Consider the following 24016-nt stretch of genomic DNA (forward strand, 5'->3'; position numbering starts at 1 on the left):
CTCTCGCGTTCCCCGAACCCCCCTGCAAACTGCAGGGAAGGAGACCTGCTTGCTCGGGGGTTCGGGGAACGAGAGAGCAAACCGGGAAAGGAGACCAGCTTCGCCGCGGTTTGCTCTCGCGTTCCCCGAACCACCCTGCAAACCGCAGGGAAGGAGACCTGCTTGCTCGGGGGTTCGGGGAACGAGAGAGCAAACTGGGAAAGGAGACCAGCTTCGCCGCGGCTTGCTCTCGCGTTCCCGGAACCACCCAGCAAACCTCAGGGAAGGAGACCTGCTTGCTCGGGGTTCGGGGAACGCGAGAGCAAACCGCAGGGAAGGAGACCTGCTTGCTCGGGGTTCGGGGAACGCGAGAGCAAGCCGGGGAAGGAGACCAGCTTGATTACCAGAGGCTTCCTCAGGTATGCTGGGATACCTGCTTATTCCACGGAGGTCAAGAAAAGCGTTGGTAAGTGTCTATACTTGATTACCAGCGCTGGATCACCAGCGCTGGATCCTCTACACCCGAGACAAAACGGGAGTACGGCCAGCGCTGCAAACAGGGAGTTGCAGTGCTGGTGGTGCCCTGCAGATGTGTACACCTCCTAAGTTGCAGCGCTGTAACTCCCTCACCAGCGCTGCAACTTTCTGATGTAGACAAGCCCTTTGAGGGGATATGATAGAAGTATATAAAATCATGAGTGATGTTGAGAAAGTGGATAAGGAAAAGATATTTACTTATTCCCATAATACAAGAACTAGGGGTCACCAAATGAAATTAATAGGTAGCAGGTTTAAAACAAAAAGAAGTTCTTCTTCACATAGCGCACAGTCAACTTGTGGAACTCCTTACCTGAGGAGGTTGTGAAGGCTGGGACTATAACAATGTTCAAAAGGGAACTGGATAAATTCATGGTGGTTAAGTCCATAAATGGCTATTAGCCAGGAAAGGTAAAGAATGGTGTCCCCAGCCTCTGTTCATCAGAGGATGGAGATGGATGGCAGGAGAGAGATCACTTGATCATTGCCTGTTAGCTTCACTCCCTCTGGGGCACTTGGCATTGGCCACTGTCAGTAGACAGATACTGGGCTAGATGGACCTTTGGTCTGACCCGGTACGGCCATTCTTTTCTTATCTTTTATTTATAGGGATAAGAGAAACATGGTGGAATAGTAGGTATTGAAGGGTCTGTGCTGTTCAGAAAAGACAAATAAAGGAGTAGCACTGTGTATTAATGTTGAGGTAGACTGTAAAGAAGATAGAAGTGATGAAATGGATAAGACAGAGTCTGTTTGGACCAAAACCACTGTGGGGAAGAAAACTTCTAAAGGTTCCCCAATATAGTGGTTGGGTTGTGTTTACAGACCACCGGGATCCAATTAGGGTCTGGATAGAGACCTCTTTAATGTTTTTACTGAAATAAATACGGAGAATTGTGTGATTATGGGAGACTTTAACTTCCAAGCTATAGATTGAAGGACAAATGCTACTAATAATAGTAGGGCCCAGATTTTCCTGTATGTGATAGCCAACAGATTTTGTCATCAAATAGTTGCTGAACAAATGAGAGGTGATGCCATTTTAGATTTGGTATTGGTGGGTAGTGAGGCCCTCATAGAAGAACTGGTTGTAGAGGACAAGCTTGGTTTGAGTAATCATGAGTTAATTCAGCGTAAACTAAAGAGAAGGATACACAAAAATAAATCTGAAAAAAATTAAGGGAATTAGTTGGGGAAATGGATCGAAGAACTCAAGGATCTGAATGTGGAGGAGGCTTGGAATTACTTTAAGTCAAAGTTGCAGAAGCTATCTGAAGTCTGGATCCCAAGCAAAGGGAAAAAATTCATAGGGAAGGGTTACAGACCTAGCTGGATGAGCAAGAATCTCAAACAGGTTAATGAGAGAAAGGAGAAAGCCTACAAGAAATGGAAGATGGGAAGAATCGGTGAGGAAACCTACCTCCTTGGAGTCAGAAAGTATAGGGATAAAGTGAGAACTACCAAAAGCCAAGCAGAGTTGGACCTTGCAAAGGGAATCAAAACCAATAATAAAAGGTTTTATAGCCATATAAATAAGAGAACACAGAAAGAAGTGGGACCACTAAGCACTGAGGATGGGGTGGAGATTCAAGATAATCTAGGCAAGACCCAACACCTAGGCTAATTAAGAGCTATGGGGTAGTGGCAGGGTGGCTAATGGCAACAAGGATATGGAGGTAGAAATTACCACATCTGAGGTGGAAGTCCAACTCAAACATCTTAATGGGATTAAATTGTGGGGCCTGGATAATCTCCATCCAAGAATATTAAAGGAACTGGCACATGAAATTGCAAGCCCAATAGCAAGGATTTTTAATGAATCTGTAAACTCAGAGGGCGTACCTTGTGACTAGAGAATTGCTAATATAGTCCATATTTTTAAGAAGGGGGAGGAGGTGAAGTGATCCAAGAAACTACAGGCCTGTTAGTTTGGCCTCAATTGTATGGAGGGTCTTGGAACAAATTTTGAACAGGAAAGTAGTTAAGGGCATAGATGTGAACAGTAATTGGGATAAAATACAACATGGTTTTACAGAAGGTGGATTGTGCCAGAACAACCCAATCTCCCTCTTTGAGAAGTTAACTGATTGTTTTAAACAAAGGAAATGCAGTAGATCTAATCTACCTGGATTTCTGTGAGGCATTTGATACAGTTCCATGTGGGGAATTATTAGTTAATTTGGAGAAGATGGTGATTAATATCAACATGGAAAGATGGATAAGGAACTTGTTAAAGGGATGACTACAGTGTGTCATACTGAAAAGTGAACTGTCAGGCTGGTGGGAGGTTACTAGTGGAGTTCCTCAGGGATTGGTCTTGGGACCAATCTTATTTAACATTATTACTGACATTAGCATAAAAAGTGGGTGTGTGCTAATAAAATTTCTGGCAGACACACAGTTGGGAGGTAGTACCAGTACGGAGGAGGACCGGAATATCATACAAGATGATCTGGGTGACCTTGTAAACTGGAGTAATAGAAATGGGATTAAATTTAATCGTACCAAGTGCAAGGTCATGCACTTCAGGACTAACAACAAGAATTATGCTATAAACTGGGGATTTATTGGTTGGAAGCAATAGAAGAGGAGAAGGACCGGGGTGTATTGGTTGACCACAGGATGACTATGAGCCATCAGTGTGATGTGTCCATGAAAAAAGGCTAATGCAGCCCTAGTATGCATCACGTGAGGTATTTCCAGTCAAGACAGGGAAGTGTTAATATTATACAAGGCACTGGTCAGACCTCATCTGGAATACTCTGTGCAATTCTGATCCCCCATGTTTAGGAAAGATAAATTCAAACTGGAACAGGTGCAGAGAAGGGCTATTAGGATGACGCGAGGAATGGAAAACCTACTTTATGAGAGCAGACTCAAAGAGCTTGGCTTGTTTAGCCTAACCACAAGAAAGCTGAAGGGAGATATGTAGCTCTCTGAATACATCAGGGAGAGAAATACCAGGAAGGGAAAAGAGTTATTTAAGTTAAGCGCCGATGTGGACACAAGAACAAGTGACTATAAACTGGTCATCAACAAGTTTAGGCTCAATTAGGACCCAAAGAGTGAAGTTATGGAGCAGCCTTCCAAGGGGAGCAGTGGGGGACAAAAGCCTAACTAGGCTTCAAGACTGAGCTGGATCCGTTTATGGAAGGGATGGTCTAATGGGACTGCCTGTCATGGCATGTGGCTCATCAGTGACTGCCCATTGTAAAAATCCCCAATGGCCAGAAACGGGGGACACTGAGTTACTCCAGAGAATTCTTTCCAGGTATCTGCCTTGCGGGTCTTGCCCACATGCTCAGGGTATAACTGATCACCATATTTGGGGTTGGGAAGGAATTCCTCCCCCCCCTTCCCGGGGTCAGATTGGCAAAGACCCTGGGCGGGAGGTTTCGCCTTCCTCTGCAGCATGGGTCACTTGCAGGTTTAAGCTAGTGTAAATGGTGGATTCTCTGTAATTTGAAGTCTTAAACCATGATTTGAGGACTTCAGTCACTCAGCTAGAGATTAGGGGTCTATTTTAGGAGTGGGTGAGGTTCTGTGGCCTGCAACGTGCAGGAGATCAGACTAGATGATTACAATGGTCCCTTCTGACCTTAAAGTCTGAGTTTGAGTACGTCACTGGTTGAAGCCTTGCACAGGGCTAGGTCATCTGTATACCTCATGCTCGTGCTTTTACTCAGACACTGCATTGCCTGGTTACGGTTGTTAACCTTCTAACAAAGGGTTGTGCGTATACGTGTGTGACATGTAACGCCCAGTCAAGTCTGACCAGTCATTGGGCCCTCCAGCTTCTAATGAGTTGAGATGATGCAAGTAATAGTGGTTGTAAATCCAAACAGAAGTGTTTCTGCAAGTTCTGTTTTACAAAGGCATTGGTATGCACTCACATTTTGAGTATTTGATTTTAAAATATGTCCAGCCAAAGGGAGTCTGATATTAAAGAACGATTAATAGTTCTACACGCTGCTGTTCTTGATATGCTGTTTAATTTGAAAATAGGTTGTGCTGCTTTCTGTTAGGTGATGTGTCATTTTGCAAACATAACTAAATTAATGTTGGGAGTAAATGTTAGATTATCACTGTCAGGGCCAGAAAAATTGACTTGTCTCTGGAATCCAAGCCATCAACTTTTTTAGAATCTAAACTTTAATTAAAAAAAAAAATCTAGTCGTCATGGTTGAGAAGAAAACCATTCAAAATGTGTAGGAGTGCAGAGCCATGTTCCTGAGACTGCCAGCAGGTCCACTGCCTCAACTGTTGCTTATAGATTTCTCAAGCAGCAAAGTGAAACTGACAACAGTTCCATTGCTGCTCTTCAGAACCCAGTGGGCAACAGTGAAAGTGACAAGAATGATGTTAAGTTTCACTCTGAAGCATCTTGGGAAGGCAGTCCCTGCATTGGCGCTCTTGCCCCTGGAGCTCCTTTGTGTGAACCCCTCCTTCACCCTGAAAAAATCTTTCATGTTGGCCTCTGGCAGGTAGATGTCAAATTTTTCACACCCTGATTTTGAACAGTTCCCTCTGCCTTCATGTTAGCATCTGGTATATCAATAATGGGTTCCTCTGCCCTCTTAATTATTACTATTTTTATCCTCTTTTCCAGTGTGCCCAGACCTCGTGGACAAGTACCTAGAAGAGACGTCCATTCGTTACGTTATGCCCCGAGCTCACAGCAACGCAGAGCATGGTCTCACCCACCCCCACAAATCAGGTAAGAGTTCGGTACTGCTGCCTAATACCAGGGTTTCACTAGAATCCTTGGTCATAAACAGTTGGGATCTCCTAAGGCAGTGGTCCCCAACCTTTTCGTCTGGCAGGCGCCAGACAAAGGACCGTGGCGGCCATGGAGCATCCGCCAAAATGCCTGTTGATGACGTTGCTTGTCGGCGGCAAGCGGCGTCATCCAGAGGAGTCGCCACCAAAATGCCGCAGGAATTTGGCGGCATTTCGGCAGATGCTTGACCGGCAGCCAGGACGCAGGCGCATTTAGATGCCCCCACGGGCACCGCATTGGGGACCCTGTCTTAAGGCTCATGCATCAATGTGTTGTAGGTTAAATGTGGATTATTAGAACAGTCCTATTTTTTCCCCTTGTCTGCGTCCCTTTACCTCTATGCCACTAAACTCTTAATAGGCATCAGCTTCAACATGTTATGCGCTGTTTAGAGGTGCTCCACTTTAACCCAAAGTTTTGGGCAGGAATTGCTGAGGGGAAATTCTCCTGCCCGTGTGATGCAGGGGTTGGATTAGGTGATCGTAGCTGTCCCTTCTGCATTTAAAATCTATGAATTTAGAAACGTTTGTAAAGCCAACTGAGACCACCTGATGAAGGCTCTAGAAAAAGGAAGTACTCTTTAGCAGCAGCGCTTGCCGCAAGCTGGAGTCTTGGGCTCCAAACCTGTGGTCCCAGGTTGTCCCAAATGCTCACTTGTTTCCTGGAAAAGTTCAAGCCAGTGATTTCTGGCTCACTTGTTACACGTCCAGCCCACAGCTGTGATTTCAAGTGTTGTTCAGGGTGAGAATTAACTTTTCAGCTTACAGAACACGCTCAACAAAGAAGATTCACTAACTTTGAAAGTGAGGGTATAAAGCCCTTCTTTCCATGGCAAACGGAGGGTTTTCTTCAGCGTGCTGTTGTTCTTGAGCTGTTGGAGGCATCCGCTACACTTTAGAAGACTTTGGCTCAGACATAGCCTTGCATATCCCAGCACAGTTTAGGATGGAAAAATATTATGACCGAATCTCTACTTCTAAATGAAAACATATTGTTTTCCTTCTGAAAAGGACCCAGTGTGGCTCCATGTTACTCCTCTGTGATGCCAGACCAAATGTGCTCTCTTAAGTTAGGGAGTGGTAAAAAAACTTGTAACACCTGGTATTGAAAACTCCACATGGCATCTGAAAATCAAGCTGCTGCTTCCGACCTTGTCCGGCAATTATGATCCAGCATTTGGCTGGGCTCAGCAATCAGACTCCCAAAGGATGAGCCAGAGTATGAATTCTTCTTTGGGTTTTGATTAAATGGACATTAAGGGCAAAACCATCTTTACTATTGTATGTTCATACCGTTGCTGAAATTAGCAGTATAACTCTGACACACACAGGGAATGAGAGCAGTGTTTTTACATAGCCACTTTTGAAAAGATCACACACAAGCACTCCTTGCGTTCGAGATTTATGCATTTAAGTTGTGGTTAAAAGTGATCACGGACAGTAAATTAGAGTGGAGTTCGCGTTGTAATATTTTACATTAAAAGATGAGCGCAACTTTGGGCAGCATGAGCACAGGTATCACTAAGCAAGAAAGTGACCGTCCGTGTCTCTGGTGCAGGTGCAGCTGTACGTGAGATACCATGTTTGGGTATTGGCGCCATGTTTCCAGAAAGACGGAGAGAGATTGGGGAGAGTTAAGAGAAGAGCAGCAAAATCCTCTGGGGGGGGGGGAGTGGAGGGTTTGGCTGGGTGGAGGTGACAAGGAGATTGAGTGAAAGCACTGGGAGAGGCCGGGACATACATCTGCTGATCTTTAGAGGCTGTGCACAGCAAGGAGGGGGAGAAATTCTCTAGGGTGCTGCAGGGGTCAGGGCTAACTGAACAGCTTGCAGACTGGATAGGATGTTGAACAGTTTCCTAAAGGAGAGGCTGCAATCCCCATCACTGGAAACCTACGAAACTTCCCACAGCAAGGGTTCTGCGGTGGCTGGGGAAGGAATATATGGGAGCTGAGAGGCTTCGTCTGTCTTTGCTTTGTGTGACATTCCCCCTTGGAAAAGTGATGTGATCCTGGGCTCTATCTACCTTTTGCCTTTCTAACACCTGGCTCCTCTTTCTCTGCATTAGTGCCTCCCCATCACCCTGTGGTCTGCCGCTCCTCCGCTGGACCTCCGATCTGTACCAAGAGGCCTGGCCGTGGGAGAGCCCTCCTCAGTAGCCAGCATAAGAGGAGGAAGTCAATGACGCCAGATCCTAAAGAGAAACAGACTTGTGGTAAGAACTTGTGAAGAGCCTAAGTTCCTGGAGGAAAGGTCCTTCAATGGCTATTACCCAAGATGGTCAGGGACACAACACCATATCCAGGTGTCACTAAACCTCCGTCAGAAGCATCTGAGACAGGACACTGGGCTAGGTGGAACCCACTGTGGCCATCCTTGTGTTCTTAGGCCTGTCTGTTGCTGTGGTGGGTTTGTGGGTTACCACTGGGGTGCTGGGAGCTCATTCTTCCTCCTTCCAGGGACAGGTTTTATTTCATATAGTCATCTTGCGTGGCTGGCAGAAAGCTCTGCATCCCCGCTTTACCCAAAGGCTCAATGGTGGGGCAGGTTGGAAACAGAGTTCTATTATTTTTACTTTGCAGATAATATCAAATTAATACTAAGTTCCTTGAGGGTGGGGGTTGGTGGCAGAACTGAACACCCTGCTGAGGTCTTTAAACATTTTTGAAGCATTTTGATTTCTGTATTTTCATCCACCAGCATCCAAAAGATGCAGAAATACATTAGAACAGCCTGACAAAATTGTGCTTTGCTTCAGATCCGGAGTTCTGGCTCAGCCTGTTACAAGGTTAGCCGCATATTGGGATCTAGCCCGACCAGGAACTGGTCAAAAACTTTGTATTGTGATTTTGTTGATGGGGCAGAGGGGAGTAGCTGGGGTGGGGTAGGGGGAGGGAGAGAGGGCTGGGAGTTTTTTTGGATTAGTGAGTTAAATTTTATTGCCCTCCTTGTGTGAAGGGTGGGGCTGGCTGATCTTGTACTCGAACTTGATCGTTTGGCCCCCATCTTCCAAAGGCTGCATTAGAAGAAATTTTAAGAAAAGTATCAACAGTCTGATTTAAACAACCCAGCCCATTTTTGTGGGTGCAGCTGGATCATCAGCCTAGTTTGGGTGGGGGCGAGGGGACATGAGTGAATGGAACGTCAGACTATTTACTCCTGCACGCACCAGTTTAGGAGGAGAAAGAGAGTCTAATGAATTAATTTAATAAAACTAAATATTTCAATGGAATTCCTAGATCGGAAAGAATCCATAGGGCAAATGCTCACAGTTCAAACCCATGAGGTCACAGGCATCATAAGGGTATTGGACATAATAGGAGGAGCAGTTATGCTGATCATCAGCTGGAGGTTGTAGAGGTTTTTAAACCTCTTGTCCTTGGAGATTTTTAAAAACAGGTTAGACACACACCTGACAGGGCTGGTCTCCTTGACTTGACCCTGCCTCATTGTGCAGGGGGGCCCAAATGCTCTTTGGAGTCCCCTCCAGCACTGTTTCTAGGAGTCTCTGGCTGTCAAAGGGGCTAGATTATTTATTTTAACAAAATAATACATTGGGACTAACATGCCACTTGCCAACTGTCACTCTTCATTCTGCTTGTTATATCCCTTTTACCCAGCCTACCCACAGTGGGGTCCTGGTCTGGCTTGGAGCCTGTAGAAACTACCGGAATACAAATAGTAGAGAGGGTGAATCTCTGCCTGTGCAAGAAATCAACGTTTGTATAATCCCGGCCCCCCAAAGGGTTTTTTAGTCTTGCTCTCAGTGAGGAATCTCTCCGAGGGGTTGAGAAGCAGTGGATGTCTTCACTGAAGTGCTAAACGTTGTGTGATGGGAGTTGGGTACTTCCAGCATGGTCAGGTTTGGAAGACTTGGCATCAGTAGACCCACTTCTTTACTCTGCTTTGTCATGGGAATGACAGTCTCCTTGGAGATCAGTGAGCTGGGAGGGGCTCCTGGCCGCGAGCTCTGTCGCTTCAGCTCTTCACAAGAGGCCAGGAAAGGCTGCCTTTGATTGTGACAACAGGACTTAATTCCAAACTTTCCCATTGAAAGTGAGGTGCTTTGATCCCCTCTGGATGACCCTGAACGGCCTTCTCCTCTATTGCCTGTGCAGAGCGCTAGCTTCTGCCATGAGTGAGATTGATCGATTGGTCAGGACTTCCAGTTCTGGGTACGTGATTTTAAACAGCCCTCGTGAGACAGCACCAATAGCACCCCCCACCTGTACCATCCAAACCCACCTCCCAGCAGTGAGCCCAGCCTGGGCTCTGAAGGCACTGGTGGGCAGCTGCCCAAAGGAGCTGGTTCCCCAGCTGGGGACCCTCCGCTTCCTCCACTCTTCGAGCATGATCACCAGTCTAGGGACTGTGAGCAGAATGACCTCTGCTGTTCGCAGCCATTAGCACTGCCTGGAGGAGAAGTGCTTCCTAGGCCAGGTGGGTCCCACGCTGCCTGGGACTGGCACAGGAGAATGTGCTCCTGCCAGCGGGCGCCGCTAGATGGGAGCTTGTTGGGATAGTCCCGCCTGGAGGTATTGATGGGTGAGGAGTGTGTGTCTGCAGGGAAAGACCGTGGCCTCGTAGCCACCCACAGATAAACCTGTTTTGAGCCACCACTGCTACCTGCAAAGCCAAGAGCAGCCCAGGAGTCCTGGCCTCTGGCAAGGGGTGACCGTGTTTCTGCAACACGTGGAGCAGGCAGAGACCCCCATCCCTCCTCCCGCTGCCACCCCCCTTCACCAGCCACATGGCTCCATTAGCCAGACTGAGGCAGCCTATTCCCAGCCATGGGCCTGTCTCACTCAAGACTGCACTGCCTGGCTCTGAGAGCGGTTACAGCTGGCCCAGCCCCCTTGCTTCTGCCCAGCAGCCTTCTCCGTACGTCCAACAGGAGCTGGGAGTGGAGGGCAGCAGCCGCCATCAGAGTTGGGCCCATGTTTTAATTCACAAGAAAAAACTGGCCGTGATGCCTGCCGTGGAGGGAAAGCTCCTGGCACTCGACTACGGCAATGGCCACTCAGTGTGCTCGTGATCAGTCAGATAGAACCTCGAGCTCAGAGCTGGCAGCCAAGCTGACCCGGTCTGTCCGTGGGAATCGGCGTGGACATGCGTACGCCCGTGACGGTGGGGCACCGCGCAGCTGATGCAAATAGGCAGAAGGGGGTTGGGCTTTGGGCTTTGGAGGAGACAGGCTGGTGTCTCTGCAGCGCTGGGTGGGGATACTGAGCTGGGAATCTGGGCACTCTGGGCCGGGTTTTGGGGAAAAGCTCAGTGCCCAGTTAGGCGCCTGCAGAGAAGGGCTCATCCAGCAGCTCCTGCTCAGTGGGGATGCTGTAGGGTGCGTAGGGCTGGGCACAAGGCACTGCCCTGTCAGCTGGAAACAGACCAGCTGATATTTGTGACTGTTCATTCATTGGCTCTTGGTTTGGGGGCTGGTTGCCATGATTTCTAGGCACACAGCACCCGGGAGATGCAAGGCTGGGTCCAATAGCCAGGACCTGCGGTCCCGCCTCCCCACCCACCACCAGAGCCATCTCTCCACAGCTGATGTTGGTGACGCATATGGTGAAGTGGGAAAGGAGCAGTGAGCTAGGGGCTAGTGGCCACTCCTGGGTTCCAGTCTGAGCTCCACTGCTGGCTCTGGCCTGGGTTACATCCCTACCCTCTGTGCCATCTGGATGGGGCAGCTACTCCTTCCCCGGGGCGTGGAGCGCTGGGATCCTCAGGCAGAGGGGGGTTGCAGTGAACTCGCTAACGTCCTGCCCTGCCTTCCGCCCCCAGACATCCGCCTGCGAGTCCGAGCCGAGTACTGCCAGCACGAGACGGCGCTCCAGGGCAACGTCTTCTCCAACAAGCAGGATCCCCTGGAGCGGCAGTTCGAGCGCTTCAACCAGGCCAACACCATCTTAAAATCCCGGGACCTGGGCTCTATCATCTGTGACATAAAATTCTCAGAGCTCACCTACCTCGACGCCTTCTGGCGCGACTACATAAACGGCTCTTTGCTGGAGGCCCTCAAGGGCGTCTTCATCACGGACTCGCTCAAGCAAGCCGTGGGCCACGAGGCCATCAAGCTGCTGGTCAACGTGGACGAGGAGGATTATGAGGTCGGGCGCCAGAAACTCCTGCGGAACTTGATGCTGCACACGGCCCCTTGACCCTCCCCCGGGCTTGGCCTCGGCTGCTCTTTGGGAGCCAATCGTTTCGTTTTTTTTAAAAAGGAAAAATCATTGAAAACCCACCAACCCCCCAGCAGCCTCCTGCCGAGTGTGTGTAACTGTAGGACCTGCCTGAGCGGCGGGAGGGCTGTGCTGCCACTTAGCCAGCTCTCTGCTGGTCCCGGCCCAGCCAAGAGCCCATGATACCTGGGGCAACCCAGAGAGCAAGTCCCGCTCTGCTCCGGGAGCCTGGCCGAAGGACGCCGAACCGCCCAGCGGTAGGAAGGGAGCTGCCAGCAGGAGCGCTGGGTGCTCACGCATTCTGTCCTGTCCCCCCTCTGCCCCGGGTTCCCTTGTGCTGGTTTTTCTTTTATACGGTCTTTTTAAAAAAAGGCAAAAGTGTCTTGTGGCGGCAGGGCCCCGTGTGTGTGGGGGACGCGGGGCGGAGGTGGGCCGGGGAGGTGGGGTTCTTGATGATTCACTTTAATAAAAATGAACGAGCACAGCGGGAGCTGTGTGCGTGTGGAGTGAACAGCATGTGGGGGTGGGGGGGCTTGTGGCATTGGCCTTCCATTGATGGGAGCCCGTTTCCACCAGTCCGCTTAGCACTCATGGCTCTCAGCAGGCGATCTGGCCGGGTGTGCCCTTAGCCAGCGTGGGATGCCGAGAGGGAGGCTCAGCTAAGGTGATGCTGGTGCAGCCCTGTGGCATCGTCTGCTCTAGGCCGGGTGGGCTTGTTTCAGGGCTAACAGCTGCACCAATGGAGCCCGTGCTGAGCTAACAGTGGGGTCAGTGTTCCCTTCTCCCAGCCTGCGGGCCTTTGTTATCCCCTTCCCAGCAATCCCTGCCAGGCCTCTGACCCCAGAGAGGAACAAGGGGCTCCGAGCTGGTCCAGCCACGCCTGTGCTCCCCCCAGAACTGAGAGATGCTTGTAGGCCCACCAGAAGAGTTCTGCACATGGAGATGGGCATCCTCACTCCCTTTGCCTGCAGGGTGGGGAAGCAGTTGGGCAGGGCCGGGCTTTTGGGATGTTCAGGGGCAGTGTCACGGCAGCAGGGCCTGGGGTGGGGAGTGCCCAGCGCTGGCCCATGTCACAGATGATGCTTCAACGTCTCCCCCTTGCTACAACAAGGCCAGGCCCAGTGGCGGTCCGGTGGGGTTGGCTGCATCCCCTGGGCTGTGCAGGGGGGCAGGTTGCAGAGTAACACTTGGGCACAAGGCCCATTCCCAGTGGGAAGAAGGTGGGTCCTGTTTGATCCTACCCCATAACGGAAGGTTCCCCCTGCCCAGATGTACAGGCTCCTGCTGGGAACCTAGAGGTGGGGAAAAATCCAGTGGGGCCACTCAGGGTGATACTGCTGGTTTGCTCCTGGTCAGCTCTTTGGCGCTGGGTCTTGTCTGTCTGTTGCTGGCACTGGCCATCCCAGGAGGAAGGAGCTGCTCCCAGCAGGTGCCAGTAGGAGGTGCTGTCCTGCATTAGCCCTGGGGCCAGCAAGCTGTTCATTTGCAAAATGCCTGGCACCTCAGGGCTGCTGTAATACAACCCGTCTCAGAACTGGCCGTCTGCCTGCCCCTCCCTTGTGATCCCACAGCGGAGAGACACCCCTTGCCCAGCATAGGGACTGAGCTGGATAAAGCAGTAACACCCGAGGGGCCGTGCTCCAAGCGCCTCCCCCCGCTGCACGCAGGACACCAGAGGCCACAAGCGAGCTGGGGTTGGTGGCTGGCTTAGCTGCGTATTTTAAATTTTGGGATGACATTTGTTACCTATTGGTAACAGGGCTTGTTTCCCTACTCCCCTGTTGAGCCCAGAACTTGGTGCCAGGACAGACACAGCCACAGCCACTTACATGCCCCCTTTGTAACATGTCAGGGACCCGTTGGGCCTGAGGCCAGACCTGGCACCTGGAGGCTGAGTGGGTTTGTCAATGAAATGGTCGCTGAGTACCAATCTTCCAGGGGCAAGGAGTGCATTTTAACTGGAAAATTCTCTTCCTCCCCAGTTCTTTTCCTGGTAACTCAAGTAAACACCCAAGGATTTAGGAGCTTCAAACCTAAAGCAGCTCCACAGAATTCCACATAGTTAAGGGTGAACAAAGGGGCTGGAGGGTTATTTTTCTGGATTTGATTTTCTTCTTCCCACTGTCCCAAATCTCTGCTGAGATGCAGGATGTTTTCCTTATCAGCCCAGATCTTCAAAGGTATGTAGGTGCCCAACTCCCCAGGAGAGAGAGACACCTCAATACGGTTGAGGATCTGTGCCTTGAAAGATGGAAGCCAAATCAGTGCACCTGGGGTGGAGGAATGTTTGTTATGGCTGGCTGGCTGCCTCCCTACCCAGGCATGGGCAGAGGGATAAGAAAGAGGGTGTTGTGCTTACCAATTCCCTCTCCAATGAAGATGGCATGTGATAGCCCTGCAGGCTCCAACCCTCCTGCCTCAATGGGATTGTTTGGTGTGTGTGTGTGTTGATGCATTTTCTATCCACAGGTTCTCTCAGTTGAGAGCGTGTAGACCCCCCGCACACACCTCCCTGTTTAAGGACAATTCTGGCACAAACTGTAATTTCTGTGACTCTTCTGTATTTTTTAAACTTCCAATATAACAGTCATAATCCCCATGTAGCTTTCAGTTTTCTTGAAATAAACATCTACTGCATCTTGTCTGCTTCCTTACTGCTTGGCTGCTGGGTCAGACGGACTTGCTGCTTGGTCACTTACGTTCCCTTCCAGCTGTTTGGGCTGTTTTGTTCTGAAGTGTTTCATCTGGCCTCTGGTTTTCCATTTCCTGCTGGGTGACCGTGAGCCCTGCAGAAGCACATCTGCCTGGGCAGTGTAACGTTTATCTTCTTTTTCAGATCCCAACTAAGCCCCAGAGCGACGTTAACCTGGCGTGCTGCTGCTGGGTCATGGGGTGCTTGGCTGCCATTCCCCCTCTTTGGTTTGGTAAAGGTGCGATCCTTGTTATTGTCATAGCTGCACTTTAATTAAAGATGCTGTGCTGGGGAAAAGGAGTCATGAGTAGCAGGGGCCCTGTGGGTTGCATGGCTAGAGAATGCCCCTCTTCCCTGCTGAATTCAGCGCCAGAACCATCTAGCAATGTCTGCCTGAGTCTGCAGCTGGCCTGAATCACTAGCTCCAACAGGCATGAACTGCCTCACTGGAGTTAGATCAGCCTGTAGATGATGTAAGTGGGGCCTTGATTAATTACACTGGTTCAGCTAATGCACCCAGCCAGGTTAGGGCTGGACCCTCCGCCCTTGTCAACTCACAATTCTCTATTATGACTTGTCTGAACCCTCACACTCTTCCTAGGAAGAAATCCAGCCTTGGCCCTGGTTTCTACATGCAAACCTGAGGGCCACCGCAAAAGTACCATCCTGATGGTGTCACTCTGGGTGCACTTGCCTGAACAGACAGGCTCCCTGGTGGGAATGTAGAAGAGGCCAGGGAAGTCATAACAAGCTGGGAAGATAAGCCAGGATTTCTGCTCTAACCACTCGAGACAGGGAATGTGTTTCTTCCTAAACTGTTGGGCTTTGGGCCTTGCTCCCCATCGGGCCAGTAGAATCGGAGAAGAAAGTGACACATGAGGGACAGTAGCTTAGGTGCAAGACAGTGCCCCCACGAAGCACTGGGTAGGGGGCAGGGCTAGGGAGGCACTGGCAGCCTGCAGAGGGGAGATAATGGCAGGCAGGGGATACTGAGCCTGGGGGAGAGAGGTACAGGGGGAAGATGATCCAGTTATATTGCTTCACCCCAGGGTTGTAGCCAGTTTTCAGCCCTCTGGGCTGCCCGTGACTTCAGTTACTGTCATTTGTCCTTTCACCAGCCACCTGGGTCTCACGCTAACATGGAGCTTTTCACCTAAAAATCTTGGTGCATGTGAGTGTCATAGGGAAATGGGGGGGAGGGGGAAGGAAGGTCTCAGCAGTGTTGCAGGGGCTATAACTAGGGTGCACCTCCCTGCTCCAGGACCCCCTGAGCTCTAAGGAAGTAGCCCAGGCCAATCCATCCTTTGCTGAGGCCCAAGGTGGGAATCAGGCCCACCTATCTGCTCAAAAGTAGCAGGGACTTCACACCCTCTTAGAACTTCCTACCTAGTTATAAATGACAGGGGAACTACCCCAGGTGGAGAGCACTGGCCTCTCTCCACCTGCTGGGAAATTAGCCCCCCTCCAGCAGGGTGGCAGGAAAAGCCCATGGGCCAGTTTTAGGGCAAGGGAGTAGTGCTAAGGGCAGCAGGCAGGACACCTCAGGAGCGGGTGCAGCTTGAGCGTTTGCTGAAAGGGGACCTGATCTGTGACAGCAGCTCAGCCATGCACCCCTTGCTCAGCCCCAGCCTCCTCAGGAACCTCTCCGCTGAGTTGGGGTTTTACCAGCAGCCGCCTCAGGTCCTTTTCTTCCTTCTGCTGCTGGAGCCCACGGCCAATGCTCCTCCCACAGGGTGGCCGCTGCCTGGGGAAGCTGGAGGCTCGGCTGGAGCTGCTCCCTTCACCCCTGGGAAATGCTCAGTTTTCACTAGGGCCTGACAAGGCAGCACCAGCTGGAGCAGGAATTGTGCTGCAGTTCCATGCTGTCCCCTAGAGGGCGCCTCTGCCCAGCATGCACTGGGAGAGGCTTCTGGCCATCTCAGCCATTTGTCCCCTTGCTAAATGAATCAGTGACTGATCACTGGGTCTGTGGGGGGGGTGAGGGTGGTGATACCAGGAAGGGTCTCTGCTCCCTGCTCTGCCTCCTGATCATGGAGCATTGCAGGGCTTGATTGGCAGTGGTGGATTTTCCTGGAGGGGGGCAGCCCCTCAGGGAGGCAGGGGTTTCTTCAGCACAGTGACCCTGCCATACAGATCAGCCCGGCGGTGGGTGCAGATTGGCATCTCCTGGCGGATGCGGCGCAGGTAGCCCAGGTCGATCTCCGCGTAGCACAGGCCCGGCCCCTCCTGGCACTGGGCGATTACGGAGCCCCAGGGGTCCACCACCATGGTGTGGCCGTAGGAGGTGCGGCGCTCGTGGTTCTTCCCTGTCTGAGCTGCTGCCACCACGTAGCACTGGGTCTCGATGGCGCGGGCTCGCAGCAGCACCTGAGCGGGGTGGACAAAGAGGCAGGGCTGCTCACTACAGACGCTTCCCGCCAAGCTCCAACCCAGCCAACCCCCCTGGCCAGCTCCTGGGCTGTTGGCAGGAGGCTCGAGCCCAGGCTTCCCCCAGATCATTCCATCAGCGGGTCTCAGCTCAGTCTCGGCTGGAAGCGTTGCCTGACACTTCTAACGGTCAGGAGTTGTTCTAACAGCTGTGTGCACACATCTGCACACCCACTAGAGTGCGCCATGGTCTCCTACACACAGGCTCTGCATTGCCCGTGTCACTACAACACAGGTAGTCATGGCTGGACTCACCTCCCAGTGGGCAGAGCCTGTGGTCACCGTGAAGGCTGATGGGTAGGTGAGAATCTCTGCCCCCTCCTGGGTTAGCGCCAGAGAGATTTCTGGGAAACGCAGGTCATAGCAGATGGCGAGGCCGACCTGGAGGAGGAAGAGAGATTCTCTGAATGGGTGAATGACACAGAGACCCCCATGGGTGACGCTACTGATTGGCCTCAACCAAGCAAGGGCCACATCTGCCCTAGGCTCCAGAACTCACCCCCAGGGCAGCTCCGGCCCTGTCTGCACAACAGCTGCCACCAAAGTGAGGGGATCCGAGGGTCTGATTGTGCCTGCTGCTCCCCAGCCCCCATCCTCCTCTCCCTCACCCCTAGGGTCACTGCTTCGGCCCTCTCGGGAGAGGGATTCAGGGCAGCTCCATGATGTGCATCACCTCAGTGTGTAACAGCATTGATGGAAACCCAGAGGCCACCAGGTGCTCTGCTCATCAATCAGCACATTGTCTAGGCCACCTTGTTGCAAGAAAACCTGGCACAGGGAGGACAGGGAACCATGGGAGGAGAGAGCCAAGGGACTGGGGCTATTTCACTGGAGAGTCCAACTGGGCTCCCATTTACCCCGTGCCCAAACACGCAGGGGCACTAGATGCATTGTACAGGCCATCCACAGAAAGCTGCAAGAATGTATCTTCTAGGTGACCCACAGAAGTCACTGCTGCAGGATGATGTCAGGAGATGGGAGCCAGGATGGCACCTACACGGATACTAGCAGGAATCAGAATGACGTGGTGTGGTCTGTCATGCATCAGTGAAATCAGGGAACTGGTCCTGACACCACCACTGCATCTGGAAGCAGTTACCTGTACCAAATATGGTGATGCCAGCCAAATATTTAGCCCAGTGAGATGCCTGCCTTCCCTCCCACCAGCTGTGGCAGGGAATCAAAGAAGCCTGCACAGATTACTGGGGCTTCTGGTTGGGCCTGGGGCTCCCCCAGCCCCAGTTTGCAATAGCACTTCCCCCCCGGCTTTGAACTCTCATTTTCCATGGAACAGTCCTACCTGGGGCAGGCAGTGGCCCAGGGCCCTGAGCAATGACCCAGCCAGGCCTCAACTCCCAAAGGAAACATTTCTGAATTCTCAAAAATACTCGCCAGAGGGGAAACCTGTCTCCTGCCCAGCCCAGAGGAACGGGAGATGCTGAGGGCTCTGTCTCGGCAGCCATGGGACTTGCTGCCATAAGGGCTCAGGCTCAGTGGCTGCAGGAGCCCTGCAGGGGCCCAGCTCTGTTCTCAGCTAAGTCCAGAGTCACCTCTGCTGTCGGTGCTGTCGCTCTAGATTGACAGCCTGAGAGTCTCGGATCTTGGCTCACCCTGCCCAGCACCCCCTCCCTGCCGCACCCGGGCTCCTACCTTCCCAGCAGGGGTGCTGACAGGCGGCACAATCTCAGGCCCGGGGTTGGTGAACTTGCTCTCCTTCATAGACACTCGCCCTTCCAGCTCCACGTCGCAGAGGTGGGTCTTCCTGTACGTGGCCACGATGTGCCCTGGGGATGAGGGGGAGAGGAGACTGCAGGCAGCATGGGCATTCCCCTGCCTCTGGAGAATCAGTAGGAGATGGGGGGTCAGGGGAAAGGGCCAACACCCCATGCTCTGCGGTGCTGGCCAGGTGAGATCTCCAAGTGCTTTGCAACCCCGCCACTGACTCCTTCCCACAGCCTCTAGGAGGTGGGTCAGCAGCATTGTCCCCATTGGAGGCAAGCGGAAGGGACATCCTCAGCAAAGGACAGAGCTGAAGATAAAACCCAGGAGTCCTGACTCCCACAATGCCTCCTTCCCAGCCTGGATGAATCGGGGATCTGGTTCATGCCCTGGCCCCAAGCTGCCAGCATGTGTGTGATGCTGTCTAAAGGGGAAGGTGACAGTCTACACTAATGTGGTCACCACTTTTACAAAAGTGTGATGTCTTGTTCGAAGTATGTATTGTGAGGGATCACGGGAAAACTTGTAAGCCGCTGAGTAGTATTATCCTGTTATAATGTGTGTATTGACACTGTGTGTGGATTATGAAATTCTGGTATATTATTTTTAACTCAAACGTTGTATATCTGGGAAACGCCCACAGGCTGGCTCTTCAGGTATAACAAAAGAACCATAAATAGGGGCCGCCTTCTGCATGTTGCCACAAAGCCCCCTCAGACTGCATGTGCACAGGCGGTGCCAGCAAAATCACATCCAGGACAGATGGCAAAGCTTGTACACCATGGAACTGTCTGACCCATGACACAGCCAGGATTTTTCCAGCAAAATGGCTCAAGATATAAAGAGGGAGACCAAAGGCCTCTCACCACCTCTTTCCTACCTCATCTCAGGACTGGTGAATTCTAACTGGGGAAATTTCAAATAAATGGACTGAGGTCCCCAAAACTATTTGGCCAACCCAGGGAGACTTGTAGACAACTAGCAGATTTAACACCCTGCTAATATTTTGGACAACATAGTTTGATCCAACTTTTATTTGTTTTGGCCTTTTAATAACCCTCATTCCTTCTTCTTAGTTCATCAATCTTTAGTTAGTTTACTGAAGGATTGGCTGTAGTGTTGTCTTTGGTTTAAGGTCCTGAGCATCCACTGATCTGTTTTAATAACCTTTCCTCACAGAAGTCTAGTCTGCCTGGGTGATGAAATAGGCTGGAATGTCTCCAGGGACTGTCTGCGGCTCCGGGTTAAATTAGTATGCCGATCCAAAAAACACCAAACCCCACGAGGAGTCCTTGTGGCACCTTAGAGACTAACAAATGTATTTGGGCACAAGCTTTCATGGGCTAAAACCCACTTCATCAGATGCATGCAGTGGAAAATACAGCAGGAAGAGATATATACATAGAGAACTGCATGCATCCGATGAAGTGGGTTTTAATCCACAAAAGCTTATGCCCAAATAAATGTGTTAGTCTCTAAGGTGCCACAAGGACTCCTCGGTTTTTTTGCTGATACAGACTAACACGGCTACCACTCTGAAACCTACGGCGATCCAGGAACACCCCTTTGTTGCAGCTCTGGTTAAATCTAATTCTAGATTATACCCTGAGTGTGGGAGCATCCATCCAGTCTGACCTGAAATTGGCCCTCTCAGCTGTGACCCATACCAGGCACGGCAACAACAGGCAGAGAGCAGTGACCCCTTCACACCCATCAGTTATCCCACAGTGGAGCAGGGGCTTAGAGCCAGGCCAGTGGGCACAAAGGGCAGTGCCAGGAGATTTCCCTGCAGGGAGGGGCTGGCGCGGTGCCTGACGCTCTCACCTGTGGGGTCCAGGAGCAGGTGGCAGTTATAAATCCTCCGGGTGCTGGCCCAGTCCTCGCCTCTCTCGTGGAAGCCGCCCAGAGACAGCCACACTCCGCACTCCCTGCCAGGCAGAGATGCACCCGTGTTACACACGGAGCTTGGAGCCTTCCCTGGACCCTCCCTGCCTCCCGCGTGCCCAAACAGTGACTCTGGAGCCTGACAGCCTCAAACCCCAGAGCAGCTGCAGCCCACACTTCCCTGCGCCCGCCCTGCCAAGGCTCCGCCAGAGGGCAGCGCTGGTTCCACGGCTCACTCAGCGCTCGGCCCGTCTGCCGGCTACTGCCAGCCACATCTGTCCAATAGGAACAGGACTGAGTCCCAGATGGGGACAGTGCCCAAACCGGCAGCCAGAGCAGATGGGCTCCACAGCCTGTCCCGACGAGAGCAGCTGTGGTCCATGCTGCCATTTAGAGAGATGCTGTAGAGGCTGGGAAGCCTGCGGTGAACCCTAACCAGCTTCGCTTTGCTGCCTCTCCTCCTCCCCTGCCCACCCAGCCTGGGAAGGGACCACAAGCCCCAGCGGCCCCACCAGGGCCCTTCCCAAAGGGGTTCTGGTCACATCCAACCTCTCCCCCTTGAGGGTCTGACCCTTCAGAGATCTGGCACCACCCAGGGTAGATCTTTCCTGCCAGCTCCCACACCGAGTCCCTTGCTTCCAGAGCGATAATGACAGAGCTAAGGGTGTTCAGGAACAATCGGGGGTGACAATGGGGGAAGATTCAAAGCAAGGGCAGCAAGCTCCAGCCAGACAAGGGATAGACAGGGCGGTACACGGCGGTGAAATAGTGAGAACAGGGCAAAATGAAGCTGGATCACCATTTGGCTGGAAAGCAGAGTACAGCCCTAGGGCAGCTCCCCAGGGATGGGGCAGGAGCCCCATCACACAGGCCATTTGAACAAGGCCGGGCTAAGCGAGTAGGCCCAATCCTGCCCTGGCCCTGAAAGGGATCTCTCAGCACCACCTGTGCTGCTCTTCCATCGTACAGAGCCGTACCTGGCCAGGCCGGCGTAGCGCTGAATCTGGGCCCCCTCCAGGCTCTCAGCCAGGCTCAGGGTCTCTTGCGTGTCGCTGCCAATGAAGTCGAAGGCCTCGGGGAGGAAGACTACACAGGCGCCACGCTGCACTGCCTCCCGGATAAGCTGTGAGCAGCTGGCGAAGTTCTGCTCCTTGTCGGGCGTGGAGGTGAGCTGGCACACGGCGATGAGGGGCTTCAGCGAGGTGGCAGCCATGATGCCAGGTTGCCAGGACAGCAGGGCAGGGCTGGGGGCCAGGAACAAGAGGAGAGTGGAACAGACTGATCAGGGGAGGGGCAGATGGCTGCAGCTTCTGGGCTCCAGCCCAGAGCCAGCCCAGCTCTCTATGGTCCCAGTGGGGATGCCGTGTTGCTGGACAGGAGTGTAAAGGGTCCTCCCAGAGATGGCCTTGGACAGGACGCCTACGCAAAGGCCTTAGAGAATCAGGCATCAGCTTCCTCCAACTCTCCCCAGGTGCCCAACTCCCCACAACCATTCCGATCATACCTGCGGCTGGCTGTGCAGGATGGGATCCTTCGCAGTTGCCTCCCGGGAGCCTGGTGAAAGGCACGGTGCAGCGGGCCCAGGGGGGTCTGGATCACTGCTCTTAGCCTGGGGGATGCACAGGAAAAGAGGGGTTAATGATTCTGTTTAACCACTGCAGCGAGAGGCCCAGACTAACCCCCCCCTCCTCGGAGGCCTGATGCTGCCTGCTGATGGGGACCCAGGGTGATGGGTGGAGGTGAGGGCGGGGGGGCAGGGAAATGATTTAAAAGAAGATCGGTGTCTCCCTTTTCAATAGAAAATAATAATACGAAGAACCCTATCACAACACACCAGCACAGAGCTCAGGAGCAACCCTACCACAACAAACGAACACAGCCAGCCTAGTGCTCCTGACCAATCCTACCATAACGAACCAGTCCAACGCTCACAAACACCCCTACCACAATACACTAGCATGGTGCTCATGAACACCCCTACCACAACACACCAGCCCGGCCAGCCCAAATGCTTGATTTAGTTGGGATTGGTCCTGCTTTGAGCAGGGAGTTGGACTAGATACCTCCTGAGGTCCCTTCCAACCCTGATATTCTCTGATTCTGTGCTCATGAACAACTGTACCATCACACACCAGCCTGGCACTTAGTATCACAGCTTGGCACAGTCCTCGAGAAGCTTTCCAAAATACCTGTGCCAACAAACATCAATACTCCTTCATCCAGATTCATGTCCCTTTTGCAGCCACTTTCCCTGAACATCTGACCTGAGAGGCTTCCTGGACTAACCATCCTAGAAACGTGGCCCCAAGAAGGTGGCTCAGGTAGCCAGAGACAAGAAACCAGTTTCTTGCTGTTCAGTGATTTATCTCAGCAACAGCAGGAAGGTCAAGTCTGGCCTCTCCGCCCCGGGATTGGTTGAAGGAGCTATGGAAGGGTTCAGTGATATTTGCTCAGTGAACTTTGAACTTGTCTTCTCCAACACAAAAACAGAGCAACTTGCATGTGAAAATACCCCCAACAACCTGCCTCCAACCATAAGAGCAAATCTTACCAAAGCAAAACCATCCACTGCACACACTAATTCTCCAAGGGAGAGTGTGAGAGAACAAACCACATGTGCCAGATGCCCGGCAATTGCTTAACGCCTGACCAGAAGGCACTCCTATGCCGGCGACGAGCATGATGGCATAAGACTCTTTGGAAAGCAGAAAGCTCAAACAACTGCATCGAAGGGCAGGAGTGTTGTATCGTTAAGAAAGGCTTCCCTTAGCCAAAACGTGCATTTGCTGTTGAAGTCAAAATGGCGTCAACACAAATCTGAGCTTTAAACAGTTTGACGCAAAGTCCCTTCCCCGTTCATCTCTGACCCGTGAGGCTCTGGGGACTGACACTAGGTCTGCAGTTCTCCCGGGGGCTGCCGGCTTCAACGGGAGTGGAGTTTGTAATGGAAAAGCCCAGGCCTAGGCCCTGTATTTTGTTGCACCGAAATCTCGGCCTCTGGAAGGACAGAAATGCGATGGCGAGCGAGATCAGACCCGCTCCTGATTGCAAAGGAAATGGGCAGCACCGGACAGACAAAAGCCGCAGGAGCAGAGGCCGCCCCCCACCAGCGGCTCTTGGGCCAGCCCCGCCCTATCGCCTTGTGCCCCGCACCCCCTGCTCCATCCCCCCAGGGCAGCGCCCCCCACTGGCCAAACCTGCCTGCGCTACCTGCCAGGCCCCAGCCCCCAGGGTGACCCCCCCCCCCAGGGCAGCGCCCCCCCCGGCCGAACCCACCCGCGCTGCCTGCCAGGCCCCAGCCCCCAGGGTGACCCCCCCCAGGGCAGCGCCCCCCACTGGCCGAACCCACCCGCGCTGCCGGCCAGGCCCCGGCCCCCAGGGTGACCCCTCCCCAGGGCAGCGCCCTCCCCGGCCGAACCCGCCCGCGCTGCCTGCCAGACCCCGGCCCCCAGGGTGACCCCCCCCCCAGGGCAGCGCCCTCCCCGGCCGAACCCGCCCGCGCTGCCGGCCAGACCCCGGCCCCCAGGGTGACCCCCCCAGGGCAGCGCCCCCCACTGGCCGAACCCACCCGCGCTGCCGGCCAGGCCCCGGCCCCCCATTACATGGAGCAGGCCGCGGGGACGGGGCGACCCGGCTCCTCAGGCCCAGGGCAGCCGGCGCTGGGCGAGGCCGCCGGAAGCCAGCGGGAGGCCGAGCCGGAAGGGCCCCTAACGCCGGCGGCGGCGGCCCAGGAGCGGCGCTAGGGGCACGTGCCCCACAGAAATATGGCGCCCAAAGGCCTCTCTTTTCCGGCCGGGGGAGGTCGTGACCCCGGACGT

At 52.9% G+C, this 24016-nt stretch overlaps 2 protein-coding genes across 9 annotated transcripts in view; one reads left to right on the forward strand and one right to left on the reverse strand.

The window, feature by feature from the left end:
* DEDD (death effector domain containing) overlaps positions 1–14118 on the forward strand; it is a 44243-nt gene extending 30125 nt beyond the window's left edge. For 4 of the 6 annotated variants that reach the window (XM_030542457.1, XM_030542456.1, XM_030542458.1 and 1 more), the window contains 3 exons: positions 5126–5233; positions 7363–7509; positions 11079–14118. In XM_030542457.1, the coding sequence (XP_030398317.1) occupies positions 5126–5233; positions 7363–7509; positions 11079–11455 (632 nt within the window). In that variant the 3' untranslated portion in view covers positions 11456–14118. Of the gene's footprint in view, positions 1–5125; positions 5234–7362; positions 7510–7994; positions 8083–8914; positions 9470–11078 lie in introns of all 6 variants that reach the window. The other 2 variants (XR_003997707.1, XM_030542460.1) reach the window with 2 other exon arrangements.
* On the reverse strand, positions 14018–23877 carry NIT1 (nitrilase 1). 3 transcript variants are annotated; one of them, XM_030542453.1, is made up of 7 exons: positions 23801–23877; positions 21703–21807; positions 21176–21442; positions 20139–20242; positions 18246–18379; positions 16851–16976; positions 14018–16535 (listed from the first exon to the last, which is right to left on the reverse strand). In XM_030542453.1, coding segments are annotated over exons 1-7 (1017 nt in total). In that variant the 5' UTR covers positions 23803–23877; the 3' UTR covers positions 14018–16256. The 3 variants fall into 3 exon arrangements, with proteins under 3 accessions (XP_030398313.1, XP_030398315.1, XP_030398314.1); XM_030542455.1 differs by having other exon boundaries at positions 23767–23837; XM_030542454.1 differs by lacking the exon at positions 23801–23877 and adding an exon at positions 23066–23195.
* Between the last annotated feature and the right edge of the window lie 139 nt (positions 23878–24016).

The sequence above is a fragment of the Gopherus evgoodei genome, chromosome 24 (genome assembly GCF_007399415.2).
Source record: "Gopherus evgoodei ecotype Sinaloan lineage chromosome 24, rGopEvg1_v1.p, whole genome shotgun sequence".
Taxonomy (NCBI): Eukaryota; Metazoa; Chordata; order Testudines; family Testudinidae; genus Gopherus; species Gopherus evgoodei.